Source organism: Pelophylax lessonae, assembly GCF_965119305.1.
Source record: "Pelophylax lessonae genome assembly, chromosome: 12".
Taxonomy (NCBI): Eukaryota; Metazoa; Chordata; class Amphibia; order Anura; family Ranidae; genus Pelophylax; species Pelophylax lessonae.
The window spans coordinates 176,441,755-176,467,186 of record NC_138779.1 but is presented as its reverse complement, the minus strand read 5'-3'; the positions used below and the strand labels follow the sequence as shown (position 1 = coordinate 176,467,186).

Here is a 25,432-nt window from a genome sequence, read left to right as displayed (position 1 = left end):
CCCATAGCCCTCTCTCTTTCTCCTGGTTTTCCTTTTTCTTCCCACTTATCTTTCTCCCTTCCCCTCTCTTTTCCAGTTTCTTTCCTTTTTATCTTCTCTTGAATTCTTTCTCTTTTCATTGCCTTTTGGACTAATCAGTCCTTTTTGATATTGTCTAATTCCACTGGGATGTAGGTACATATATTATTTATACTTACCTCAATACAATCAAACCTCCTTCTATGCTCTGATGTTCATATATCTGGCACCTAAAACTGAATTAAAATGCTTGTATTGGCTTCCCAGATGGTATTTCAATAACTAATACAATTTGAATTCTGTTTTTGTATTGTATAAAACACAACTGCTTTTCCAAAAGAGATGCAGTTCCCAAATCCTCTTGGTATTGTTTAAAACTGCAATTCCTAAATTGATGTTAAGGGTCTTTCTTATTCAAAAGCGGAGAGAGGTCTGCAGGAATCCCAATCCATTCTGGAAGGAAAGCAGCTTCATACTTAAAAAGTTTAAGGAAAGGAGAGTCGGGCAGAGTGTAGTTTGTTAAATAAATGGTTTCACCACCTACCAGATAGCCCACCCAAATACCAAAGGTCCCTATAGTCATGATGGTGTGGTTACAATGTGACAGAAGGGCAAAGTCCCGTCCTGGGGATCCCTCTTGACCATCTCCAGCAAAGTGAACATCTCCCAGTGAATTATTAATGTTCTCCTTACACCAGTCCATCCCGTTACTGGTTACAATAAACAGTGGGTTTTCATACTTGTTTCTGAAATAGTCCATGGCTTTTTGCAAATATCCTTTGTCAGCAATCACCCCTTTCCACGTGTTAGGCATAACATGCACATAGTCTCCTCGACGGACATGTATACCAACAAAAGTGACATTTTTTTTGTCTCCTTTCAAATTGTTCAGATAGGCATAAGACTCTTCTTTAATGAAGTCATGGAATGTAAATTCTCTGAGAATTTCATCTTTTATGTGATGATAAAATGTAAAAGAACATGGGTAGCCACCAAGATGAACATATTCTCCTTCAATATGTCGGTATTCATCAGACATCCAGTCATGAAGTCCATAACGTCTCCATTTTATGTGCTTAGCTACATCCTGGTGAAGCACTGGCAGACTTATTTTAAACAACCTTGATAACTGATTGTGCATCCCTGGCAAGATGTAGGCTTGTCGGCCGTTCATCTTAGCAAGAGAGTAAAGTGTAGCATACTCTCCCATTAAATTACCTAGGCGACCAATTGCATTGACAGTCCACATACCAGTCAATGGTTTTGGTTTCTCCACAACTATTGTCCTGTTAGTGGGCAGTTCTTCTCTTGTGGAAAGTGGTTTTCTTTTTTTCATAACGTCCATAAACACATTGATGTTCATGTTGCTTGTAAAAATGCAGGAAAACTTCATAATGACAAGGAAAATCACAGTACCTCCTATGATCCAGAAGAGAAATTTGTTCATTTTGCCAGGGGACTTAGCTAAAGATAAATTAAGAAAAAGTACACATTAACAAAATACAATAAAACAGAACTAATTATACATGTGAAAACAAAGTCTGCAGACATGTATGACAGCTAACACAATTTAAAGTACACGTAAATGAAATTAACAAGGAGAGTACCCTATACCTATCTAGCAAGAGTGAGGTGTAAATTATAAGACTAAAAAGCTTTTCAGGAGTTTAAATAATGGTCATGTGGGCACAGTACTCGACAAGGCTTTGGGGGAACTGGAAAGCCTGTAACATCATTGCTGTGTCCAGAGTTGTATAAAGTACTCTAAACCCATACTTGAGTAAAAGTAGAAGTGCTCGATCAAAAAGTGACTTGAGTAGAAGTGGAAGTGCTCGATCAAAAAGTGACTTGAGTAGAAGTACTAAAGTATTCAACATTTTTTGTACTTAAGTATTGCAAGTAGTTTTTTTAAACATTTTGCTACTCAAGTACTGAAAGTAAAAGTACCAGTAGTTTTGAAATAAAAATTGCTACTCAAGTACTGAAAGTAAAAGTACAAGTACTGTGTTATGTAGTTATTAAAGAAAGAAGTCAAAAGTTTGAACATCATATTGTTTTTTATTATTTCAAATGCAGCTTTTATTTATACATACAGTAGCATTTATTTTCGTATGCGCTGATAATACACATGTTTTGAGCTTCATGAAACCTGCCATCTACTGTTCTGGCAGTGGTAATTTTTATAATTGTAACGAGTAACTATGCAGCACAAAAAAAAATATCAGAGTAGAAGTATTGAAATCATCGAAAAAATGTAGTGAAGTAAAAGTGGAAGTAGGAGAAAAAAATTCTACTCTAGGAAAGTACAGATACCGCCTTTCGGTACTTAAGTACAGTAGTGAAGTAGTTCTACTTAGTTACTATACATCTCTGGCTGTGCTACCTATTATAACAGTGGCAGTGTACAGAGACTACAGGTATGCTGTGTCAAGGTTGACAATGCCCCTGCTGCTTTGTAATGAAGTTGGCAAGTGTTTTACCCTAAAAGAGTTGTCAATGGGAAGAAAACAAGATTGATAAAATACTAAAAAGTCCTTGTATATTAAACATGAATGTGCTTTTAATACTAACAGGAGGATGAGAAAAGCAGGGCTTTGTACTGTAAAATATGTTTCTTGGAATTTGTTAAGGGACATGTAATTTAGATATTCAGGGATAACTCGAATATACTACTGTCTACAGAAAGATTTGTACACTGGCAACCAAGAGAAAAAGTGACCAGCCAGATATAACCTATTCCACTTACAGCATGCTTCAGTTTTGTAGAAAAGCTGAACTAGGTGTAGATCAAAAACACAGGGAGGTAGGACTTATGTCCTTTAATGGACTACAAGAAATTGATTTTAAGTACAAGAAAATACGTTTTTTTTCTAGGTCGTTACATGGGCGTCCGCAGTTAGGGGCGGGGGGGGGGGCATTTGCCCCCTCCCCCCCTGGAATCTCAACTTCCCCTTTCCAGTGGTTGTTAAGCCACTTTATACCTTCCTGTCTACCCTGTTTAATAATTCTGTGTGCCTGTATGTCTGTGAAGGTGTTTTAAAAAAATAAGCCGGTTTTTATCATTTTTCAGAGGCCTGAGCGCCGCTCACATGACCCACTGGCTCTCTCCTTTCCCCATCTGACAGCTGCCTGCAGAGGGCGGGGCCGAGGATTCCTCACTGATGTCAGTTGGGAGGGGAGGAGGAGGGGAGGGGGGAGAGGAGGAGAGAGGTGGCAGGTGACGTGAGCGGTGAGTGGTGCTCTGAAAACTGGTAAAGAATGGCTTATTTTTATAAAGACACTGGGGCACACAGGATTATTAAACAGATTGTAGACAGGATAAGAAACGTTAAATGAAACTACAGCAGCAGGAGGGGAGGGGGCTGGGCACTGACACGGGAGCAGACAGGGAGGGAGAGAGGGGGGAGAGAGGACAGAGGAGGACGGAGGTACGTAAAGTGACCACAGTGTCAGGGCTCAGCAGCCATGGTATATGGTGGTCAGTTTACAGAGGAAGGACATAGCAGGCAGGATCAGCCAGGTATGTTAGGTGATAGAAGGGTCAAAATGACATAGCAAAGCACTGTGCTGTATAACATGCTTTAAGGGAACAGGATCAACTTTTTTTTTAGGTTAACAAATGCTTTAAGAATAAGTGCTGCTGTTTACTCTTTAAAAATAAATGCTCAATAAAGGTATAATGACTAAGCCCCTCCCCTTCATGACATGAAAAGTGGCAGAGCATAGGTGAGCTTAAAATGATGCCCCCCCCCCAAAAAAAAAAGTTCTGCGGATGCCCATAGTTCGTTATGAGACACAGGGTAAAGATACACAGGGACAAATGTGACATCCATAAACAAGTCAACTGAGGTGTGGGCAAGAGTAAAAAAAAAAGCCCACATGACAAAAATGTTAAAACTGGGATAAACTGCTGTTGGGTTGCTTAAAGGATATTCCACCTAAAACACAAAAAAAAAAATAAAAAAAAAATAGAAAACTTACATATACACAATCTTATTCCAAAGAAAGGCAAAAAAAGCCCCAATAAAGCATGATTTAACCACTTGCCGACCGCCGGCAGTACATATACTGTGGCGGTCAGCCCCGTGCAGGCAAAGCGACGTATCGCTACGTCGCTCGTTCCCGCCGCTCTGGGGCACGCTGCCGCGGGCCCCTGTCCCCACTGATGACCTGATTGGGTTCAGAATCAGTCATCAGGTCCAGGTCAATGATTTTTGGCCTGAACCTATTGCTCGGTCCGGCCCAATCAGATTCTGATCTGTGCCTGTGTAATGTAAACACAGGCACAGAAAAGACCTGCTCTCCCCTCCCATGATCCTTTTTGGATTCATCGAGAGGAGAGAGCAGATCTAAACTGTGAGTACTGCACCAAGATAGGCACATTTCACCCCCGATCGCCCCCCCCCCCAGTTAATCCCTATACCCCATGTCACAACACACACTGTATACAGCATATAGTATTTTCCTATATACCCGTATAAGTGTGACTTGTGACCAGGTTTAGCACTTGCAGCCCTTCTTTTTATACTTATGATACCCGCCACCCCCCACAATAAATATTTAGCCCCCTGATCCCCCCTGATCACCCCCCAGTTAACCCCTTCCCCCCTGTCACATTGCACACTAATACACACATAATATAGTGTTTTACTGTATTTTGCATTAGTGTGATTGTGACCTGAGCTAGCACTAGCGAGTTAGTTTCTGTCCCAAGGAGGTTTAGGGTCCCTGCCACCCCCCATAAAGATTTAACCCACTGATCACCCCCAGTTAACCCCTACACCCCCTGTCACAACACACACTGCATACAGTATATAGCAGTTTCCTATATACCTGTATCAGTGTGACTTTTGACCAGGTTTAGCTCTTGCAGCCATCCCTTTTAGGTTTAGGGTCCCCGCCACCCCCCCCCCCAATAAAGATTTAACCCCCTGACCCCCCCCCCCTGATCACCCCCGGTTAACCCCTCCCCCCCTGTCACATTGCACACTATACACACGTAATATAGTGGTTTACTGTATTTTTGTATTAGTGTGATTGTGACTTGAGTTAGCACTTGCAAATTATTTTCTGTCCCAAGTAGGTTTAGCGCAGATCCCCGGCGCATAGTTAGAAATAACCACCTTGATTACCACATAACCACATACACACACACACTTCCATTACTAGTATAGTGTTTGAACAGATCAATATCTGATCTGATCAGAACTATACTAGCGTCCCCATAGTTTAGGGTTCCCAAAACGCAGTGTTTGCATGATCAGCACTGATTCCTGCCAGCACTGCGTTTAACCCCTCCGCCCACCCCACCCCACCCAGGCAAGTGTAGTAATCAATAGATTACTGTCACTTACAAAAAAACACAACACACAAAACCGCTTTGTTAGCAGAGTCAGGCCTGATCCCTGCTAGCATTAGCAGTTCTTTTTGGTAGCGGTTGAAATAGTCCTTGACAACCAGGTGCTTTTTTTACCTGTGAGTCACACTACTGTACCGGTAAATTTAGTTACTAAAATGACCAAACGGTGGTACGGTAGTGCAGAGGCTTACAGTATACTGACCATGTCAGATGAGAGCGATGGGGAAGCCTCACTGGCAGAATCAGGGTCAGTATACGAACCTGATGATAGCAGCGGCTCCCTGACAGATAGCTCAGACGATGGATGGGGCCCTGTTAGAATTAGGCATACCCGACACCATTCTGGAGTTGCTGAGATGCAGGAATCGCAGGTTGCTCGTATGGAGCAGAGTGTTGGTACTAGTGCCGCTCATCCTTCTGGTGGCCTGGCAAGCGCCAGCAGCCTAGTACACCCTGGACCTAGTACAACCAACACTGTAGTAACACTTGGTGACGTGGCGAGTCCTATAAGGGCAGTTGACGGTGGCTAGCACGAGTAGTGGCCCGCAGCCACCGCATATTCGATAACAGGCCGATGGTGCCCTCCCTGATGTGCTGGCATATCCCAATTGGCAACCCACTGATACTACAGCGCCAGTACTTCCCCCTGGATTTTTATGAGCTGTTCTTCACGGAAGATCTTTTCAGATCTATTGTGGATCAGTCAAATTTATATGCACGTCAATTGATCGCTGCCAACCCAAATTCGCCACTTGCCAGACCATCCGGCTGGAAACCTTTAACGGTTCCCGATTTTAAAATCTTTCTGGGCCTTTCCCTCAACATGGGCATAACCAAAAAGTGTGAATTGCGGCTATATTGGTCCACTTGTCCAATTCACCATATGCGCGTGTACTCTGCCTCCATGTCCAGGGCAAGATACGAGCAAATTCTGCGATTTATGCATTTCAACGACAATGAAATCTGTCGTCCACGGGGAGACCCTGAATATGATCGGCTCCACAAAATTCGGCCCCTTGTAGACCACTTCAATCAGTGGTTTGCAGCCTTGTTTACCCCCGAACAAGTTGTCTGCGTTGACGAGTCCCTGAATAAGTTTACTGGCCGCCTTGCTATGAAACAGTATCTCCTCAGCAAGCGTGCCAGATACAGGGTCAAGCTGTATAAGCTCATTGACAGGGCCACAGGCTATACAGTTAGTTTCCGGGTCTACGAGGGAAGAGATAGCACTGTGGAGCCCCCCAACTGCCCAGACTACAATTCCCATCTTAGTCGGGGGGAGAGAGCCTGCTTGAAAATGGACAAATTGCTTGCAGTGAAGTGGAGGGATACACGGAATGTTTTAGTTCTGTCCTCCCTTCACGCAGACACGACGGTCCAAATTACTACGGCAACTGGCGTTATGGAGAAACCCCTCTGTGTCCACGAATATTACCCTTAATATGGGAGGGGTGGACTTTAATGACCAGCTTTTGGTGCTGTATTTAGTTGCCCGTAAAGCCAGATGCTGGTACAAAAAAAGTGTCTGTTTATTTATTCCAATTGGCTATGCTGAATGCCTTTGTCCTATACAGGGCGTCAGGACGAACCGGATCCTTCCTAGAATTCCAGGAAGTGATCATCAATGCCTACCTGTACCCAGGAGGTGTTCCTTTCCAACTTTCCCTTCCAGATGCAGTGAGCCGGCTGCATGAGAGGCATTTTTCTCATGTCCTCCCGAGTACCCCTACCCAAAGACGCCCCCAAAGAAGATGTCGTGTCTGTAGCAGGCAAGGATTTGGGCGTGACACACGCTATTATTGTCCCACCTGTCCTGACTAATCTGGTCTCTGCATCGGGGAATGTTTCGAGTGCTACCACACACTAGTAGAGTATTAGTGTAGGGTACAGCACAACATAGTGTAGGGCACACAAACACAGGGTCTCGAAAGATGTTGGATGGCTATTGACATTTTGAGAGACCCAAGCTGGAAAATTGCAGTTCAAAAAAAAAAAGTGTTAAAAAAAATATACAAAAAAATATAAAATAAAAAAGCCAAAAACAGTTGTCGTGTAAGTTATTTTTATGTTCTTCTACTCTTCCTACTGTACTTGTACTGTACTTTGTTTTTCATTCTTTTGTTAACCTGTTTCTCTTGCAGGTACCCGTCGGCTGCCACACTAATTTTATATATTCTGATACAAACAGCGTTTGCGCTCAGCATATATGGATACCTCTGATGGCAGCAGCTGTGGTAGGTTGATTTCACCACTGCAGTTAAAATACCTTTAGGTATACGTGGAATAGTGTCATGTATACCCACCATTAAATCAGTAGGTTTGGTTGTTGGGTGGTTAATGGTGTGTAATACTACACAATATTCCTGTGGTGATTTCTGTTAGGTTCTCCTTTTTTTGTTCAGCCCACAGGCTGCATGAAAAAAAAAACCTACACTATATGCCAAACAAGGACCAGCAATGTACTGGTACGTCGCTGGACTTTGAGTGGTTATACCAGGATGATGCCTGCAGATTTAGGCATCACCTTGGTATCGTTTTTTACAGCCAGCGGTCGGCTTACATGTAAAAGCAATCCTAGCGGATAATTGGCCGCTAGACTGCTTTTACGTGCAGTGTGAGGGGGACCCCCCCTCCCGCCGCCTTCCGCCGCCTTCCGCCGCCTTCTGTGGTTGTTCTCGGGCTCTCCTGTCCCACCGGTTAACCCGAGAGTGCAGCCGGTGGTTCAATTATCTAACCATAGAGCTGATTGGAGATGAGAATGGCTCCAATCATCTCTATGGCCTAAGATACAGGAAGCTACGAGCATTTCATGACTTCTGTTTTGCCAGAAATGAACAGCGCCATTGGAAAAATTGGGAAAGCATCTTATCACACCAATTTTGGTGTGGTCAGATGCGTTAAGGTCATAGGAGAGCTCTAGAGTCTAAAAGACCCCAATTTTTTTAAAAAGAGTACCTGTCACTACAGATTGCTATCATAGGGGATATTTAAATTCACTGTGATAACAATAAACATGATTAAAAAAAAAAAAAATGAAAGGAAAGGTGTCAAAATAACATAAAAAAGCAAAATAAAAATAAAAAATCAAGCCCCCCCTGTCCCCCCGTGCTTGCGCGCAAAGGCGCACGCAAGCGTTAGTCTAGCGTCATATGTAAACAGCAATTGCAGCATGCATGTGAGGTATCCCTGTGAACGCTAGGTCGAGTGCAGTAATTCTTGTAGTAGACCTCCTCTGTAAGTCTAAAGTGGTAACCTGTAAAGACTTTTAAAGGCTTTTAAAAATGTACGTAGTTTGTTGCCGCTACACAGGCATGCGCAATTTGTAAAGCATATCATGTTTGGTATCTATGTACTTGGCATAAGATCATCTTTTAAATTTTACCAAACAATTTGGAATTGTATAGTTTATTTGTGCATTAAATTTTAAAACAAATTATTTTTTTTTCGCAGAAATAGCGTTTGGAAAATCTGTGCGCAAATACCGTGTGATAAAAACATTTGCAACATCCACCATTTTGTTCTGTAGGGCCTCTGCTTTAAAGAAATATATAATGTTTGGGGGTTTAAAGTAATTTTCTAGTAAAAAAAATAAATATTTTTTCATGTAAACAAAAAGTCAAAGAAAAGGCTTGGTTTTCAAGTGGTTAGAAGAGTGGGGGATGTGTGGCTAAGATTGAGCATAACACAGTTCAAACACCCCCCAAATTACCCCTTTTTGAAAAGAAGACACCCAAAGCTATTTGCTGAGAGGCAAATTGAGTCCATGGAGTATTTTATATTTTGCCCTAAAATTCGGGAAGGTGACAATTTGTTTTTTTTTTTGTTTTGTTTTTACACAAAGTTGTCACTAAATGATATATTGCTCAAACATGCCATGGGTATATGTGAAATGACACCCCAAAATACATTTTACTGCTTCTCCTGAGTACAGGGATACCACATGTGTGAGACTTTTTGGGAGCCTAGCTGTGTACGGGACCCCAAGACCAATCTCCACCTTCAGGTTTTCTAATGGCGTAAATTGTGTATTTTACCTCCGCACTACCCGTCACAGTTTCAGAGGCCCTGAAATTTCAAGATAGCACAAAACCCCCCTAAATGACCCCATTTTGCAAAGTAGACACTCCAAGCTATTAGCTGAGAGGCATGGTGAGTCAAAGGAATAGTTTATATTTTGCCACAAGTTTCGGGAAAATTATTATTATTTTTTTTGTTTTTGTTTTTTTACACAAAGTTGTCACTAAATGATATAATGCTCACACATGCCATGGGTATATGTGGAATGACACCCCAAAATACATTCTGCTGCTTCTCCTGAGTACATCGATACCCCATGTGTGAGACTTTTTGGCAGTCTAGCCACGTACAGGACCCCGAATCCAACCCCCACCTTCAGGCTTTCTAAGGGCGTAAATTGTTGATTTCACTCCTTACTACCTATCACACATTTGAAGGCCATGAAATGCCAAGATGGCACAACCCCCCCCCCCCCCCCCAAATGACCCTTTTTTGCAAAGTAGACACTCCAAGCTATTTGCTGAGAGGCATGATGAGTATTTTACAGCTCTCATTTTTTGGGAAAATTAAGAAAAAACAGGAAAATGCATTTTATTTCCTCTTTTTTTCAATTTCCAAAACTTTGTGATAAAAAGTGAGATATGCAAAACACTCAACATGCCTCTCTGCAAATAGCTTAGGGTGTCTACTTTCTGAAAAGGGGTCATTTGGGGGGGGGGGGGGTTTATGCTGTCTTGGCATTTCATGGCCTCTGAAACTGTGATAGTAGTCAGTGAAATCAAAAATTTACTCCCTTGGAAAGACTAAAAGTGGTGATTGGTTTTCGGGGTCCTGTACTCGGGCTATACTGCAAAAAAGTCTCACACATGGGGTATCCCTGTACTCAGGAGAAGCAGCAGAATGTATTGTGGGGTGTCATTTCACATATACCCATGGCATGTGTGAGCAAATATAATTTAGTGACAACTTTGTGTAAAAAAAACCAAAAAAAAAATATATTTTCCGGAACTTGTGGCAAAATATGAAATATTCCATGGACTCACCATGCCTCTCAGAAAATAGCTTGGGGTGTCTACTTTCCAAAATGGGGTCATTTGGGGGGGGGGGTTTGTGCTATCTTAAAATTTCAGGGCCTCCGAAACTGTGATGGGTAGTGAGGAGTAAAATCAAAAATTTACACCATTAGAAAACCTGAAGATGGTAATTGATTTTCGGGGGCCCGTACACAGCTAGACTCCCAAAAAGTCTCACACATGGGGTATCCCCATACTCAAGGGGTATCCCCATACTGTAATTTTCCCAAAACTTGTGGCAAAATATAAAATATTCCGTGGACTCACCATGCCTCTCAGCAAACAGCTTGGGGTGTCTACATTCCAAAATGGGGTAATTTTGGGGGGTTTTGTGGTATCTTGACAATTCAGGGCCTCCTAAACCGTTATAGGTAGTGAGAAAATGCAATGAAAAATGTACGCCCTTTGAAATTCTGATGGTGGGGATTGGTTTTCGGGGTCCCGTACACAGCTAGGCTCCCAAAAAGTCTCACATATGTGGTATCCCTGTACTCAGGAGAAGCAGCAGAATATATTTTGGGGTGTAATTACACATATACCCATGGCATGTGTGAGCAATATATAATTTCAATGACAACTTTGTGTAAGAAAAATGTTTTTTTTTTTCAAACACCTGTGACATAAAATTAAATATTCAATGAGCTCAACATGCCTCTCAGGACATTCCTTAGGATGTCTACTTTCCAAAAAGTGGTAATTTGGGGGGGTTTTGTACTGCCCTGCCATTTTAGCACTTCATGAAATGAGATAGGCAGTCAGAAATTAAAGCTGCGTAAATTCCAGTATTTACACCATAGTTTGTAGACGCTATAACTTTTGCGCAAATCAATAAAAATACACTCATTGAGATTTTTTTTGACAAAGACATGTAGCTAAATACATTTTGGCCAAAATATATGACATACTGTAAATGGAGTATATTGGATATTTTTTAAAAGACAAAGTTGAAAATGTTATTTTTTCTCAAGATTTTCACATTTTTTTTTTTAAAATCGCAAAAAATAAAAAGCACAGAGGTTATCAAATACCATCAAAAGAAAAAAAAAGGACATAAAAAAAAAAGGACATAAATTTTGTTTGGGTACAGCATTGCATGACCGCGCAATTGTCAGTTAAAGTCACGCAGTGCCAAATTGAAAAAAGGGCCCTGGTATTTGAGCAGCCAAAGCCTCCGGGGCTTAAGTGGTTAACTTGCTTCAGCTGAGGAAAAAAAAATCCTTCCTGATCCACCACAGTATGTTTTTCTCTTTTCAGTGAAGGGGCGGGTTTTATTGATTGATCCATGTGATAAAAAATCAGGCAATCACAATGACCATGTGATCGGTAGTCTGTACTCCCTGATTGTTAGAAGGAGACCAGGAGACCAACTGCTTGGTTTTCATGCTGGAAGCATGTTATGGCACATATTGACCACACAAACGCCAGTGCACATGTATGTGGCACCTCGGAAGAAGACTTTCATGACCCTGCATACATGTTTTATTAGAGGGATAACGGATAGGTGTAGTTTACAGTCTGGTTCTGTAGGAGAGATTTACAGAACTAGTTAATACAAATATAACCTGGATTGTAGCTGATAACTGCTGTGAAACGTCTTTCTTTGTTGCTGCTGTAATATCCTTCTGCAGTGTGGACAGGGTTCAACTGAACATTCATTAATGCAGAAGTGCAGCAGTCATCTTTAGTGAGACCATTTTGCAATGCTCATCTATAGAGTGTCTCCAGTGTAGAGGCAACCATCTTGGATTGGTCTGGAGGACGGTGATTGGTTGATGCAATGGAGCAAGTAATGTTGTAGACTGGAGGCTGCTGAGAGGAAAGAAGAGAGACCAGTCTTAAAGCTGGAGATGTGAAGAAAAAGAGACTAAGTTTCTGCTGCTGGATGAACAGATCCCTGCCATAGCTGATCAGATGAGAACTCAGTGAAGTAAATAGATCAAGAACCTTCTTCATGAAAGACCAGTCTGTACTAGAGTGCACTCTTGCTGCTTGTAAGGGAGTAATAGATGGACAGTCCCAGCAGGACTGAAAGAGAGAAACAATACAACTTCTATCCTTGTCTTAGTTGGACTTAACTTTTACTGGATCAGAGCACGTGTACAAAGATCTAGAAGAGGACGCCCTGAGTTTGGTTTGGTAAGAGACTAACATTGCACAAGTTAATTTTGGTGTCTGCTGGGAACTGTTGTGCTATCTTCATGGACCCCAACTTTGCTGGCCAATGCTTTTTGTTTTTCATAATTTTCTGGCTGTGACAAAACATGGAATGTTATAGCATGTTAGGATTGTCTTTATATACTGTTGCTAGGTAAATACAGTTCAGTTCTGTTATTAATTGTTAGTCTGAATACTGCAGGTGCCTTAAATATATCTCTCAAAATAACATTAGTGTCGTATTGATTGTTTGTATAAGTACACTTGCTAATAATTTCTTCTTTTAGGCTATGTTTGGCCTAATAAATTCTTTGGAATACTTCAAGGTGTGTTGTTAAGTGCTCGGTGAATAAGGAGTTTCGGCTTTAGGTGTGCATTAGAAATCACAGAACAATTCAGCGGCTCTTCTGGGGGTAGCACTACAACAAATGTGGCACATTTGTATACAGATATTTTATATATCCATCATTAATACTTTTATATAAAAAAAAATATGCACTTTTCTCTGCTATTGTCTAAACTAAATGAGCAATTTCAGCTTTTCTGTTGTGTCTAAAGTTGACACAAACACAGGAATATATCTGCATTCTTCCCTTTCCCTACAGTTTATTTTTACTGTCTTTAACTGCTTTAGGGTTAAAGTGACTCTAACTCTAGTTAAAAAATATATATATATATTATTTTCAAGTATCTATTCTAAACTCAAAAAAATCTGTTCTATTGTTCTATTGCTCTTAGCCGCCCCCATAGCTTTAATTTTTTTTTATGCAGTGATCTGAATTCCTGTTAGAGGGTGGCTACGTTCGTTCTGTATGGTCCCACTATATGCCTGAACAAACCCACCCTCTCTTACTCACTTTCAAGATGGACTAGGGACTATGGAAGGAATAATATCAGTGGGAGGATAAAGGCCCCGTTGTTAGTTTCAGTGGGAGGAATAGAGCCCCATCAATGGTTACATACCGTAGTTATGAAGGTTGAATAAAAAGTACCAGCCCATCCAGTTCAGCCTGAATGTGTATGTATGTCACTACCATTTTTAATACTAATGTACATTGTGTGGCTAAAGGCCCGTACACACGTACCGATCGTCGGCATACAAACGTCGGTGGACGAAGGATCTGCCGATTGTACGCGTGTTAGTATGGTGCCTCCGACAGATGTCTGCGCACAATCCGCGGACAAAAGTCTTTCGTGCAAACATGAAAATATTTGTATGCCGACACCAGAACGGACGATTGTTCGCCTGTCAGTACACAATTCGGCCGACAGACCGCAGATTTGCAAGACTGGGCATGCTCAGAAAATAGAAAACACAGGGAAAGTTAACCATTACATGACATCACTTCTGCAGTCGGCGGACAAAATTCTTGTGCTGTCCTTGTGCTGTCTTTGCACTTTTCAGCAGACACCGACGTCCCGGGGAGAAAAGAGGAACATTTGTAAGCCGACCATCGGTACGTGTGTACGGGGCTTAAGGGTCCTTTCACACAAACAATCCAATCAGATCTGCCTGTCAGTTTTTTAGGCGGATCTGATCGGATCCTCTATGCATCCCTATAGGGCAGAGAATGTCAACGGAGAAATGTCCGCTGACACCCGCTGCCATCTGCATCCGATCCTGTCCGTGAAATCCGGACAAATGGAAACATTATTTTCCATCCGTCCAGGGGATCGGATCAGATGGGATCAGATGAGAGCAGACAGGCTGTTCGCTCCCATCTGATTCCCCATAGAGAGCAGCGGGGCTCTGACACCTCCCTCTCTGCACACAGAGTGGAGAGGGAGCTGTCACCTGCCTGCTCAGCGGGGATCAGTGTATCGATCGCCGCTGGGCAGCACGGAGTCTGCCGACGGAGTGGACCGTGTGAAAAGAGCCTTAGAAACATAGCTACAATTTTTTTTTTTTCATTATTTATCTACACTCCCTGCTGACACCATCAACTGTGAAAGGGACTTTCACATCATTACTGCCCTAATAGTAAGAACTCCGTATACAGCTTAAGATTGAACAGGGGCTCCAACTTCATAGTGTGGCCACGTGTCTTCTTTAGAGACCTAAGATTAAACAATTTTCTCCCAATCTGACTAGACAACAAATAGGTGATAAAAACAATAATACACTGCACTAGATCGATATAACTAAAAAAATAATGTATCAGCAGCAGGCATAAAAACAGTTGTGGAACCTCAACCAAAACAGAAATGAAAAACAAGGTATGCAGCGCTTGATACGAATAATTAACAGAAATTAAATAATGGTGATAGTCACTCCATGCAAAGATGGCGTCATGTGTTAAAAATATATAAAAGTCCAAAAACAGAGGGGCCTCCAAAACCATCCCATACACCAGGTATTGCAGTGATATTGAAACCTCCACCAGACAAAAGTATGTGTGGCCTCTTACCAGCTGAAGTTGATCCTCATTACAAGGATCCACAAACGCTTCTTATAGGTAATCCTCACTACTGCAGATAGGTGGATGGATGGATGGTCCCTCCTGCTGATCAGACCTCAATGACCTCCAGGGTAACAGACCCTCATAGGTGATAGCACAGAAATGCCATAGGTGCAAAGAAAGGAAATATCCTCATAGTGTAGTAAGTTTTGAACATGAAACTTTTAATGAATAAAAAGCAGATTCAACACTCACATTTTGCAAGAGATGAAACAGGCATCAATGAACAGAGTCCAACAGGGGTCGTCCAGGGGTGCATTTAGGCAGGTTGTGTGGATGCAGCAGCCCCCTGAAGACGTCAGTGTATGATGAAACCGGTAGGGGACCGATATCACTCGCACTATACACATCTCCCCAGCGTCTCCCTCTTCAAGGACTGATGCTGTTCGCTGCTGTATCCACATAACCTGCCTGAATGCACCCCTGGAGGACCCCTGGTGGACTCTGTTCATTGATGCCCGTTTCATCTTTTGCAAAATGTGAGTGTTGAATCTGCTTTTTATTCATTAAAATACACCTGGTGTATGGGACGGTTTTGAAGGCCCCTCTGTCTTTGCACTTTTATATATTTTTAACACATGACGCCATCTTTGCATGGAGTGACTATCTCCATTATTTAATTTCTTTTGATTGCTCATATCAAGCACTGCATAACTTGTTTTTCAACAAATAGGGGATGCAGCTCAAGGCTCCAGTCGGGTCCTCTCCTGTAGGGCACCCATTCACAATTTTCTCCCAATGCTGGAGTCCCAATTTGATGATTCATTCCAGCCCCCTTTTTAGCTTTGATCCTCTTCTCTGAACTCTTTCCAGTTCAAAGACATCCTTCCTGAGGATTAGTGATCAAACCTGGACAATAAATTCAAGATGTGCCCTAATCAAAGTTTTGAAAAGTGCCAGAATTATTGTTTTATCTCCTAAATAATAGTGTCAGTGGCAGGATAAGGGCCCCATTATTGGTGTCAATGGGAGGAATATTGCCCCATCAGTGGAGTCAGTGGGAGAAATTATGCCCCACTCTTAATCTCAGGTGGAAAGAATAGTGCCTATTTATTGGTGACATTGGGAGGAATAGTACCCTGTATCAGTGAAAGGAATAGTGCCCCAAAGGCTAGATAAAGGCTAGCAAAGGATCACATCTGGCTCACAGGCCGCATTTTAGAGACCACTGGACTATGGGATTTGTTACAAAGAGCAGTTTAATTGACTACAACTAACATGTACTGCTCGTTCTAAACAAATGGAAGTGAGGAAGAATATGGGGAGGTTCAGGAGCTCAGCGGACACTACAAAGAGCCAGGAAACTACAATAAGAAACAATTTTATGAAAAATAGATTACAGGGCAAAGTAGTTGATGTGCATAGATTATTTTAGGAGACTGAGGACATTGTTTTGTTTCACTTTAAGGTGATTGTAGCTGCCTGAGATACTTTTTTTTTATTTACACAGTCAAATTTTCAGGACAAGCTTTCAGGATGTTCCCTTCCTATTAGCCCAAGCCTTAGGAAAATGAATGACATGGCAGAGACATCTCCATAAACCTAACATCTCACTTTCTCTAAACTGACTGTGATTGTGTGTGAGGTAATGCAAAGGGAAGAAGGTTGGAGACTTGTTGCCTATAGTCTGAAATGTGTGCTGCAGCAGAAACAGATATCAGGACATGTGTAAGGCTTTCAGTGGAGCTGTCCAGACAGGACATGTACTTCGATGTATGTAGAAGACACTGTCTTGTGGCAGAGCTGCACAGGGAGCTTCCTCTTATACCGGCAACCACCTGCCACTGACTGCAAGGACATCTTCCCATGCTTTCCCTGCAGCTGTTGTGTGAACTAATATTAAAAAAAGGGACCAAGTGCCAAATGATCTTTTCAAAAGTCCATATATGCTTTATTCTTGATGGTAATGTCACAAACGGTGAAAAGAAGGTACTAACGCATTTCAGGTCCAGAAGATTCCAATTATTGGGGCTCAGACTTGGTTGTAACATTCCAATATGAACTGTGGTATCACCTCCTGGTCAAATATCTCAAAAGGGGAACAGGAACAGGTGTGCAGGGCTCAAAGGCTCTGCGGTGACTTTGCCAACACTTGATAAAAAAAATGTAGAGGGTGCATATACATCACAATCAGAAGATGAGGGAACAATAGGACAAGGAACATGGGAAAATAGTCCATCAAAAAACACAGGGGGACCGCACTGTCAACACCTATGCTGAACAAAATATGGAATGGATCAGTATGTGATCCCCAGGGGGGACAAAACGAACTAGGGGGCATAAACATGTCCACTCACAAATTGACCAGGGTACAGGCTTTCCTCCTTGCCAAGAGTCTTACCTTTTGCCCTGTGGCTTAGGGACAGTTGTTCGATATGGTAAAGGATATCTATCTCTTTGCCAGGAGATTATTCTTATAGGTCCTAGATGATAGAAAGGAAGGTGGTGATCCCGTGGGTCCTTTGGTTGATTGGTCCTGTTTATCTGGATGTCAGTATCATATACTCAGGGATATGACAGACCTTTGGGAGGAGGGACATGTTGAACAGGAAGATGACACAGGGGAGGATTTTGCAGAGTTGATGTTAGATCAAGCCCTTAAGATATGTGGTGAAAAAAATGACATGTTCAAAAGACGCATTATGGCTCCTAGATTATGTGTTGGGGTGTTTGCTTTCCAAAATGGGGTCATTTTATGGGGGTTTCCATTGTCCTGGTGTCCCAGGGCCTTCAAACGTGTGATAGGTTGTCAGGAAATTATATGTGTAATTTTTGCTCCTAGAACACCTGGAGGTGCTACTTGGATGTTGGACCTCTGTGGTCAGGCTGTGGAAAAGTCACACACATGTGGTATCGCCATACTCAGGAGGAGTAGCAGAATGTATTTTGGGGTGTAGTTGCAAGTATGCCAATAAAGTGTGTGAGAAATAGCTTTGTAGTATGACCATTTTGTGAAAAAAAAAAATCTTCGTTTTGCAAAGAATTGTGGAAAATATTACAACTTCAAAAAACTCACCATGCCTCTTACTAAATACCTTGGAATGTCTACTTTACAAAAAGGGGTAATTTGGGGGGTATTAGTACTTTACTGACTTGTTAGGGTCTCAAAAAATGAGAAAGGCCGTCAGTACATCAGGTGTGATCAATTTTTAATGAGTGGCCCCATAGCTTGTGGACTCTATACTCTTCACAAAGACCAAAAAATGTATACTTATTTGGGTTATTTTTACTAATGATATGTAGCAGTACACATTTTTGCCAAAATGTATGAAGAAAAATTCTAAATTTGCAAAATTTTAAAACCGAAACGAAGAAAAATTTATATTTTTACAAAATTTTCGGTATTTTTTCATTTATGGCACAAAAAATAAAAACCCCAATGATGATTAAATACCACCAAAAGAAAGCTCTGTTTGTGTGAAAAAAAGGATGAAAATTTCACATGGGTACAGTGTTTTCAAGAGTAATTGTCATTCAAATTGTGAGAGCACTGAAAGCTGAAAATTGTTCTGTTTAGGAAGGGGGTTTACGTGCCCAGTGGGTAAGTGGTTTAAGTACATTTATTCTTTAAAGCCCAGTGAGTATTGTTATATACAATTTTATATAACTTTTCCTTTGAGTGGTTGAGTTCAAATCTGGCTTTTTAACTCAGTTTCTTTAGTTGTTTATTTACTGATATACTCCCACCATTTAGTATTACACTATCTTGTACATGTGGTAATTAGGGGTTCATCTTTGAGTGCCTACTTTAGTTTTACCATTGCCAGTGCTTGGCGCTTGGTTTCTTCTTTTCAAACAAATTCCCCAAGCTGGGGGTGTCCCACTTCTGTGGTACCATCCCCCATCAATTTGGGAAGAAACACCATCAACCTTCGAGGCATATGCCTTTATTTTTTATTTTTGTTTCATTTGATTTGTTATGCCAATTCTGAGGTAGAGGGAACCAATTTTAAAATGTCCTTGGGTTTATTACCTGATGTTAATCATCGACAGAGGAGGGTATCTCTGCAATATTGGAAGTATCTGTGTGATGAGGTAGAAGCTCTGAATGACCAGGTGAGGGAGCATCAAAGTCAGATGTAACAGTAAAATGTTAGCTTTTGGTGGTGTAGAAGGTCTGAACCTCATGGTGATCTGTTATATTGTCCTAGAGGATACCCACAAGGAACCGTGGTACCACCTGTCAAACTCTGTAGCCCAAGTTAAAAAATGCTGCAGCTGCGAACCAAAGCATTGTGGCTGCAGCAAATGTACAATCCTACCAGGCTGTATTGTCACAATTCCAGGGGACAGCAAACCTGCTGTTTTTACTAGACATGTGCAGAATGGAAAAATCTGTTTCATTTCGGATAGATTCATTATGTTACTAATTTTGTTTTGTTGATTCATTTCGGAACTCTCAAAATTCATTTATTTTTATTTAGTTTTCATTCAATTTGGTTTATTCATTTTCTAATGAGTTCTAAATTTTCAGGGCGATTCCAATTCGCATCAGTGGAAAAATTATCCGGGTCGGTGACGTCACAAGGGGGCGGTGCCACCAGGTGATGTCGCCAGATGTTTGGAAAATGAGTTGGATCGCAGGACACCAGCGTTGCAATCAAAGGAACGTTTATTAACCTAAACAGGCTTCACAGCAGCAAAAAAATAAAAAAACACAACAAAGAAAAACAGGCTCACCAACTTGAAGAGTTCAGAATTGCTGTTGCAGTTAAACAGTCCCCAACCTTTGGAGAGGGTAACGTCCCCTGCCAACAAGTTTCCAGGCAGGACACTGACATGCACCCTCATGGCTGTACAAACATCCACCATCCACAGTCTCCTCTATACTCCTATACACCACACCTACAACTTCCTGTCTTTTTTAAACCCATTTCCTCTGACCAGTGAGTTAACACTTTTGTTTTCCTAAAGGGACCACAGTCCAAACAAAGGGGAAATATAGCGTCCTTCTAGGGCCCAGCCTCGGCATCCTGTACAGTGGATATAGTATACCTGGATTTTGCAAAAGCATTTGACAGGGCTGGTACAGCCATTTGTTAGCTCCATCGGAAGCCTGTGTGACAGAGTGACAACAGGGTGGCGCAATTGGGAGACAGGGACAGAGTGTTGTCACCCTATAACAAAAGTCTCTGAACAAGGACCTTCCTGGAAGGATTACCAGGTATTAATTTAATGAAAGCTCCAGATTATAGATTTTGAAAATGACTTTTGAAATTAACATGGTAAAAAAGAGATTTTAGAGAGTTGGTTTGCATAAACTGTAACTATAGATGCTTTCATTTTCAATAATTTCAGGAAATATTAGAAATTAATTTTTAATGTAACATTAAAATATTTTAGTGGCTAAATTTACATACATTTTAATTATGGATGTTTTCATTTTTAACAAATATATAAGGGGGTTAAAGCATAGAGCAATGCTGAGAGCTCCTGCCTCTATGTAGCTTTCCTATTTAAAGTAAGAGCAAAAGCATACAATCATTCATTTTTTATGCTAATTACTTGGCAGTGGATGAGAATGGACTTAAAAAGTGATTTCTACAAGCTGCCTTAAAACACCTTGGTCTTGCTTCACATGTGCAGACTTGGTGTTAGATAATCCTGTCATATAGTCTAATAAAATATTTTATAGTACATTGCAACATGATACAACACACTAATTTACCTTCCTGAGATGAGGTTATAGATTGTCATAATGAAAATTATGTGCATAAAGGTGCATACAAGGAAACAGCAAATATATGTCAAATTGCTTACAGCAGCATTTAACCCAAAAGCAAACGTTTATTATATTGCAGCTTACCAGTTCATAGATGTGAAGGCTGCATTCATTTCCTTTTTTAGGCTTTCCTTCCTTTTATTGTTACCTGATGATCTGGTCAGTAAGTACAAGGTAAAAGCTAAAGATAGATACTCAAAGATATACAAAAGCAAAGAGAGAAAACAGGTGCCTCTGAGTAAAGACTGTAGTTTTAATTGGCAAACAATAGTAAAAACTTACATCAAGGTAAGTAATAGTAGGCAAGGTAGGTCCTTCCGGTGTCCGTGTGGAGGCTGGGGGTCAACGCTGGGGGTCTGTTGTCATCTCAGCTCTTCCTGTTCCTGTCCGGTAGGAAATGGAGGGTGTCGCGGGCGTGAGACTGAGGCTTGGACCGCAGGATGGAACGCAGGGTGACCGTGTTGGCCGTCCACAGGATCTGCCGGGGTGATGATGACGCGTTTCCGAGCATGCGCACTGCGGTGGAATACCAGCGTGCGCTCCTTTGTCCATGCTCGGAAACGTGTCGTCATTACGCCGGAAGATTCTGTGGACGGCCAACACGGTCACCCTGCATTCCATCCTACGGTCCAAGCCTCAGTCTCACGCCCACGACACCCTCCATTTCCTGCCGAACAGGAACAGGAAGAGCTGAGATGACAACAGACCCCCAGCGGTGACCCCAAGCCCCAAGCCTCCACACGGAAACCGGAAGGACCTACCTTGCCTACTATCATTTACCTTGATGTAAGTTTTTACTATTGTTTGCCAATTAAAACTACAGTCTTTACTCAGAGGCACCAGTTTTCTCTCTTTGCTTTTGTTTCATGTCTGAAGATCGCTTCCGCTCCCTAATAGGCTGGCCCTGAGTGTATGGACTGTTCCCTGAATTCAAGACTGTATGATAGCCCCAAGGGCTACTATATGGACTACCTTTTAATGTAGTGCTATTAGCTTTGCCCACTTGTCATTTTTTTTCTTTACTCAAAGATATACAAATAATGTCACATAAATATGTGAAAAACGTGAAAAGCACTGAAAAAAGGGTGGGAGTATAGCCGTAAAGGGCAAATGGAAACACTGAAATAAAAACCTGATTTATACTCAACCACCCAACCATGTCAAATATTGTGAATACAACCAATACTCACTGGGCTACAAAAAATATATCTTTAATAATCAAAAATCAAAAAAATTACAGGACAAAGAGTCGGTGCAAGAATGCAAATAATTAAAATGATACCAAAACTCACATCACACACACCTAAAAACATGCACACAACCACCCCTGGCACTCCATATATCCAAATGGGCCTATATACATAAATGTGAAAAAAAGTTGAATGTTCAATTAATTGGTGATGGGATCCCTATAATAGGGAAAGGGGAGGAACTCAAAAAATAAGGAACAAACTAATGGGCTATTCCATATGTAGCACTGCCCCCTTGAGGGCTGCTGGATTTCTCACCTTTTCAGGTTCCTCTGGGTTACCGGTAGCAACTGCATGCAGAATCTTAACAGTCTACTCTCCGGCTCAGTCAATGAACAGTCTAGAGGTTGTTGTTTTTGTTGTTTTATTTTATATGGGAGAAGGGATAGAGTGGGATACTCCAGAACTTAAACTATTCTCAATGCTGAGGACTTCTATCTAAGGATACTACTTACCACTAGATGAATCTGAGGTAAAGTTCCTGAATAGACACTTGCTTAGCACTTATCTTCAGGGTACTCGCCTAGCACTCCCTTTAACTCTCACAGCTGAGACCTGTCCTCTGACTACTCAACTCCGGGATGGCCCCTTCCTGGTCAGGCCCTTAGACACGATCCCCTGTACTCACGATACTGTTTTTCCGGGCTCTCCAGTGTCTCAACCCCTCTAGTCAGCTCTCCTGGACCTCTGGGTTCAGCTCCTTCATTCTGGCTCACCAGGCCAACTGCCTGTGACCATACACCAACTACTGCAGAAGAGGAGGCAGCTACCACACCCCTTCCGGGACTCTGCTCACCAGCCAAAGACCCTGAGCACATGTGCTCCTAGCTATACTGCACCCCACAATGCACTGAGACAGCAGTCTGTGCCAATCACTGGGGCTATATCAAAGCCTGTGTACCCATTGGTCAGGTTTCCTCCACTGTCCAATATGCCTCCCTATTGGACCAGTATGAAAAACTCCCCTGGACCAGATGAATCACACACTGAGCACATTGAGCAGACCTAACTAACAGATCCTGCTCTCTGTTAAGCACAAAGCAATATAGAATTTACCTGTTGCTCCTCTCATAGGTAGACAGAGCCAAAACTATACTCACTCTCTAACACCTACCTAGGACGGTGCTACACATTGATATATTGAAAAGTCTCCTTTTCCACTAGTAAATTGTTTTTGATTGGTTGTCGGTTGTTGAATATATCACATCTGTTGTGAAGGAACAATCTTTTTGTGGTCCAGAGGAGGCATATCGTTCACTAAAGAGCAATGTCACAAGTTAAACCAGAAAACATCTGATATGTAGGTTTAGGTGAGCTGTGTGAACAAAGGTCCTCCCCACGCATCACAGGCATATTAGTCCATTATGTATCAGAAGGTAGAAGGAGTTTAGGGAACTGAACAAGTCGCTGAGGTACTGGTGTAGGAAGGAGGGGTTCGGGTTCCTGGAGAACTGGGCTGACTTCTCAGTCAGCTACCGGCTCTTTAGTTAGGACCGGCTGCACCTTAATGGGGATGGTACAACTCTATTGGGAAGAAAGATGGCCACAAAGTAGGAGGGGCTTTTAAATTAGGTGTTTGGGGAGAGGTAGAGTCAGATAGTAGGGAGCAAAGGACAGAAGGTATTGGGGTCAGCAGCGAAAATAGAACCGTAGCGAAAACCACTTGGGGGGTCTGTACAGACAAACCTCAGACCAAACAGGAATAAACTTAAGTACAATTCTCTATCCACTTCTACAAAACTAAGAGGTGCATACGCAAATGCCAGGAGCCTAGCTAATAAAATGGATGAGTTGGAACTGTTAATACATGAGGAGGACATAGACCTTGTGGAAATAACAGAAACTTGGTTCGATCCATCACACGACTGGCTGGCCAATATCCAAGGGTATTCTGGGTATCGAAAGGACAGGGAAGAAAAAACTGGGGGAGGGGTATGTGTCTATGTCAAAAATAATATAAGGGTGGTAGAGAAGAGTGACATTATGGAAGGGATGAGCACGGAGTAAGAGTCAGTGTGGGTAGAACTCCAAAGGGAAAAAGTAAAGGGGAAAGTAATAGTGGGGGTATGTTATAGGCCGCCCAACCAAAGGGAGGAGGTTGAGCTGGAATTTCTATCACTGTTGGGTAATGTGGCAAAGCCGGAGCCAGTCATCATATTGGGGGACTTCAATTATCCCGACATTGACTGGGAAGAGGGGACTGCACACTCACTAAAGGCCCGTCTCTTTATGAATATCTTACAGGACAACTACATGTCTCAGTTGGTGGATTCTCCTACTAGAAAGAATGCAGTGCTAGATCTATTAATTACTAATGACACAGATCTAATCTCAGATGTAGGAGTCCGGGACAACTTGGGTTTTAGCGATCACAGGATGATCACATTTAACGTAAATCAAAAGATAACAAGGCAAGAGGGGAATATAAGAACCCTAAACTTCAGAAGGGCAAACTTTCCTAAACTGTGCTCAATGATAGAGAAAATAAACTGGGACCAAACCCTAGGAACACTGACCACGGAGGAAAAATGGAAATGCTTTTCCTATGGGAAATAAATTTAGAAGAGTCAAGGCCAAACCAGGGTGGCTAAACCGTAATGTAAAAAAACTGATTAGGGAAAAAAAATGGCCTTTAAGAATTATAAATTGAGCGGACTTTATCGGCTTTCCACCAATACAAGGAATTGAATAAGAAATGTAAATATGAAATCAAGAAGGCTAAGACTTCGAGAGACATATAGCAGAGGAAAGTAAAAGGAACCCAAAGAAATTCTTTAAATATATTAATAGCAAAAAAACAAGGTCAGAGCATGTTGCACACATAATTAACGATAATGGAAGGATGGTTACAGAGGACACAGAGAAGGCAACTGTGCACTAAATTATTTCCTCTCCTCAGTCTTTACACAGGAAAAGGAGGGGGTATACTGACCATGACTGTATGGTTAGCACTTCACAGGACATGCAGCTATGGCTAACAGAGGGTGAAATCATGAAAAGGCTTCATAACATTAACACAAATAAATCCCCAGGACCGGATGGCGTGCATCTGAGAGTACTCACAGAACTCAGTAAGGCTATATCTAGACCACTGTTCCTGATCTTTGCAGATAGCATTTTGACAGGAACTGTACCAGCTGACTGGAGGAAAGCTAACGTGATACCAATATTCAAAAAAGAGCAGAGACACATCCCAGGCAATTATGGGACGGTCAGTCTGACGTCAATAGTTTGTAAATTACTGGAAGGGATGATAAGGGACTATATCCAAGAATTTGCTAAAGTCAACATTATCATCAGCAATAATCAGCACGGGTTTACAAAAGAACATTCTTGTCAGACCAATCTGTTAACATTCTACAAGAAGGTGAGCTGTGAGC

At 41.8% G+C, this 25,432-nt stretch overlaps 1 protein-coding gene across 1 annotated transcript in view; it reads right to left on the bottom strand.

The window, feature by feature from the left end:
• Positions 1 to 248: 248 nt before the first annotated feature.
• The window catches only part of LOC309568495 (galactoside alpha-(1,2)-fucosyltransferase 2-like), a 65,671-nt gene continuing 40,487 nt past the window's right edge, over positions 249 to 25,432 (bottom strand). Inside the window, exon 2 of the mRNA XM_082274173.1 lies at positions 249 to 1,482. Coding sequence (XP_082130299.1) covers positions 416 to 1,482 — 1,067 coding nt within the window. The 3' untranslated portion in view covers positions 249 to 415. The remainder of the gene's footprint in view (positions 1,483 to 25,432) is intronic.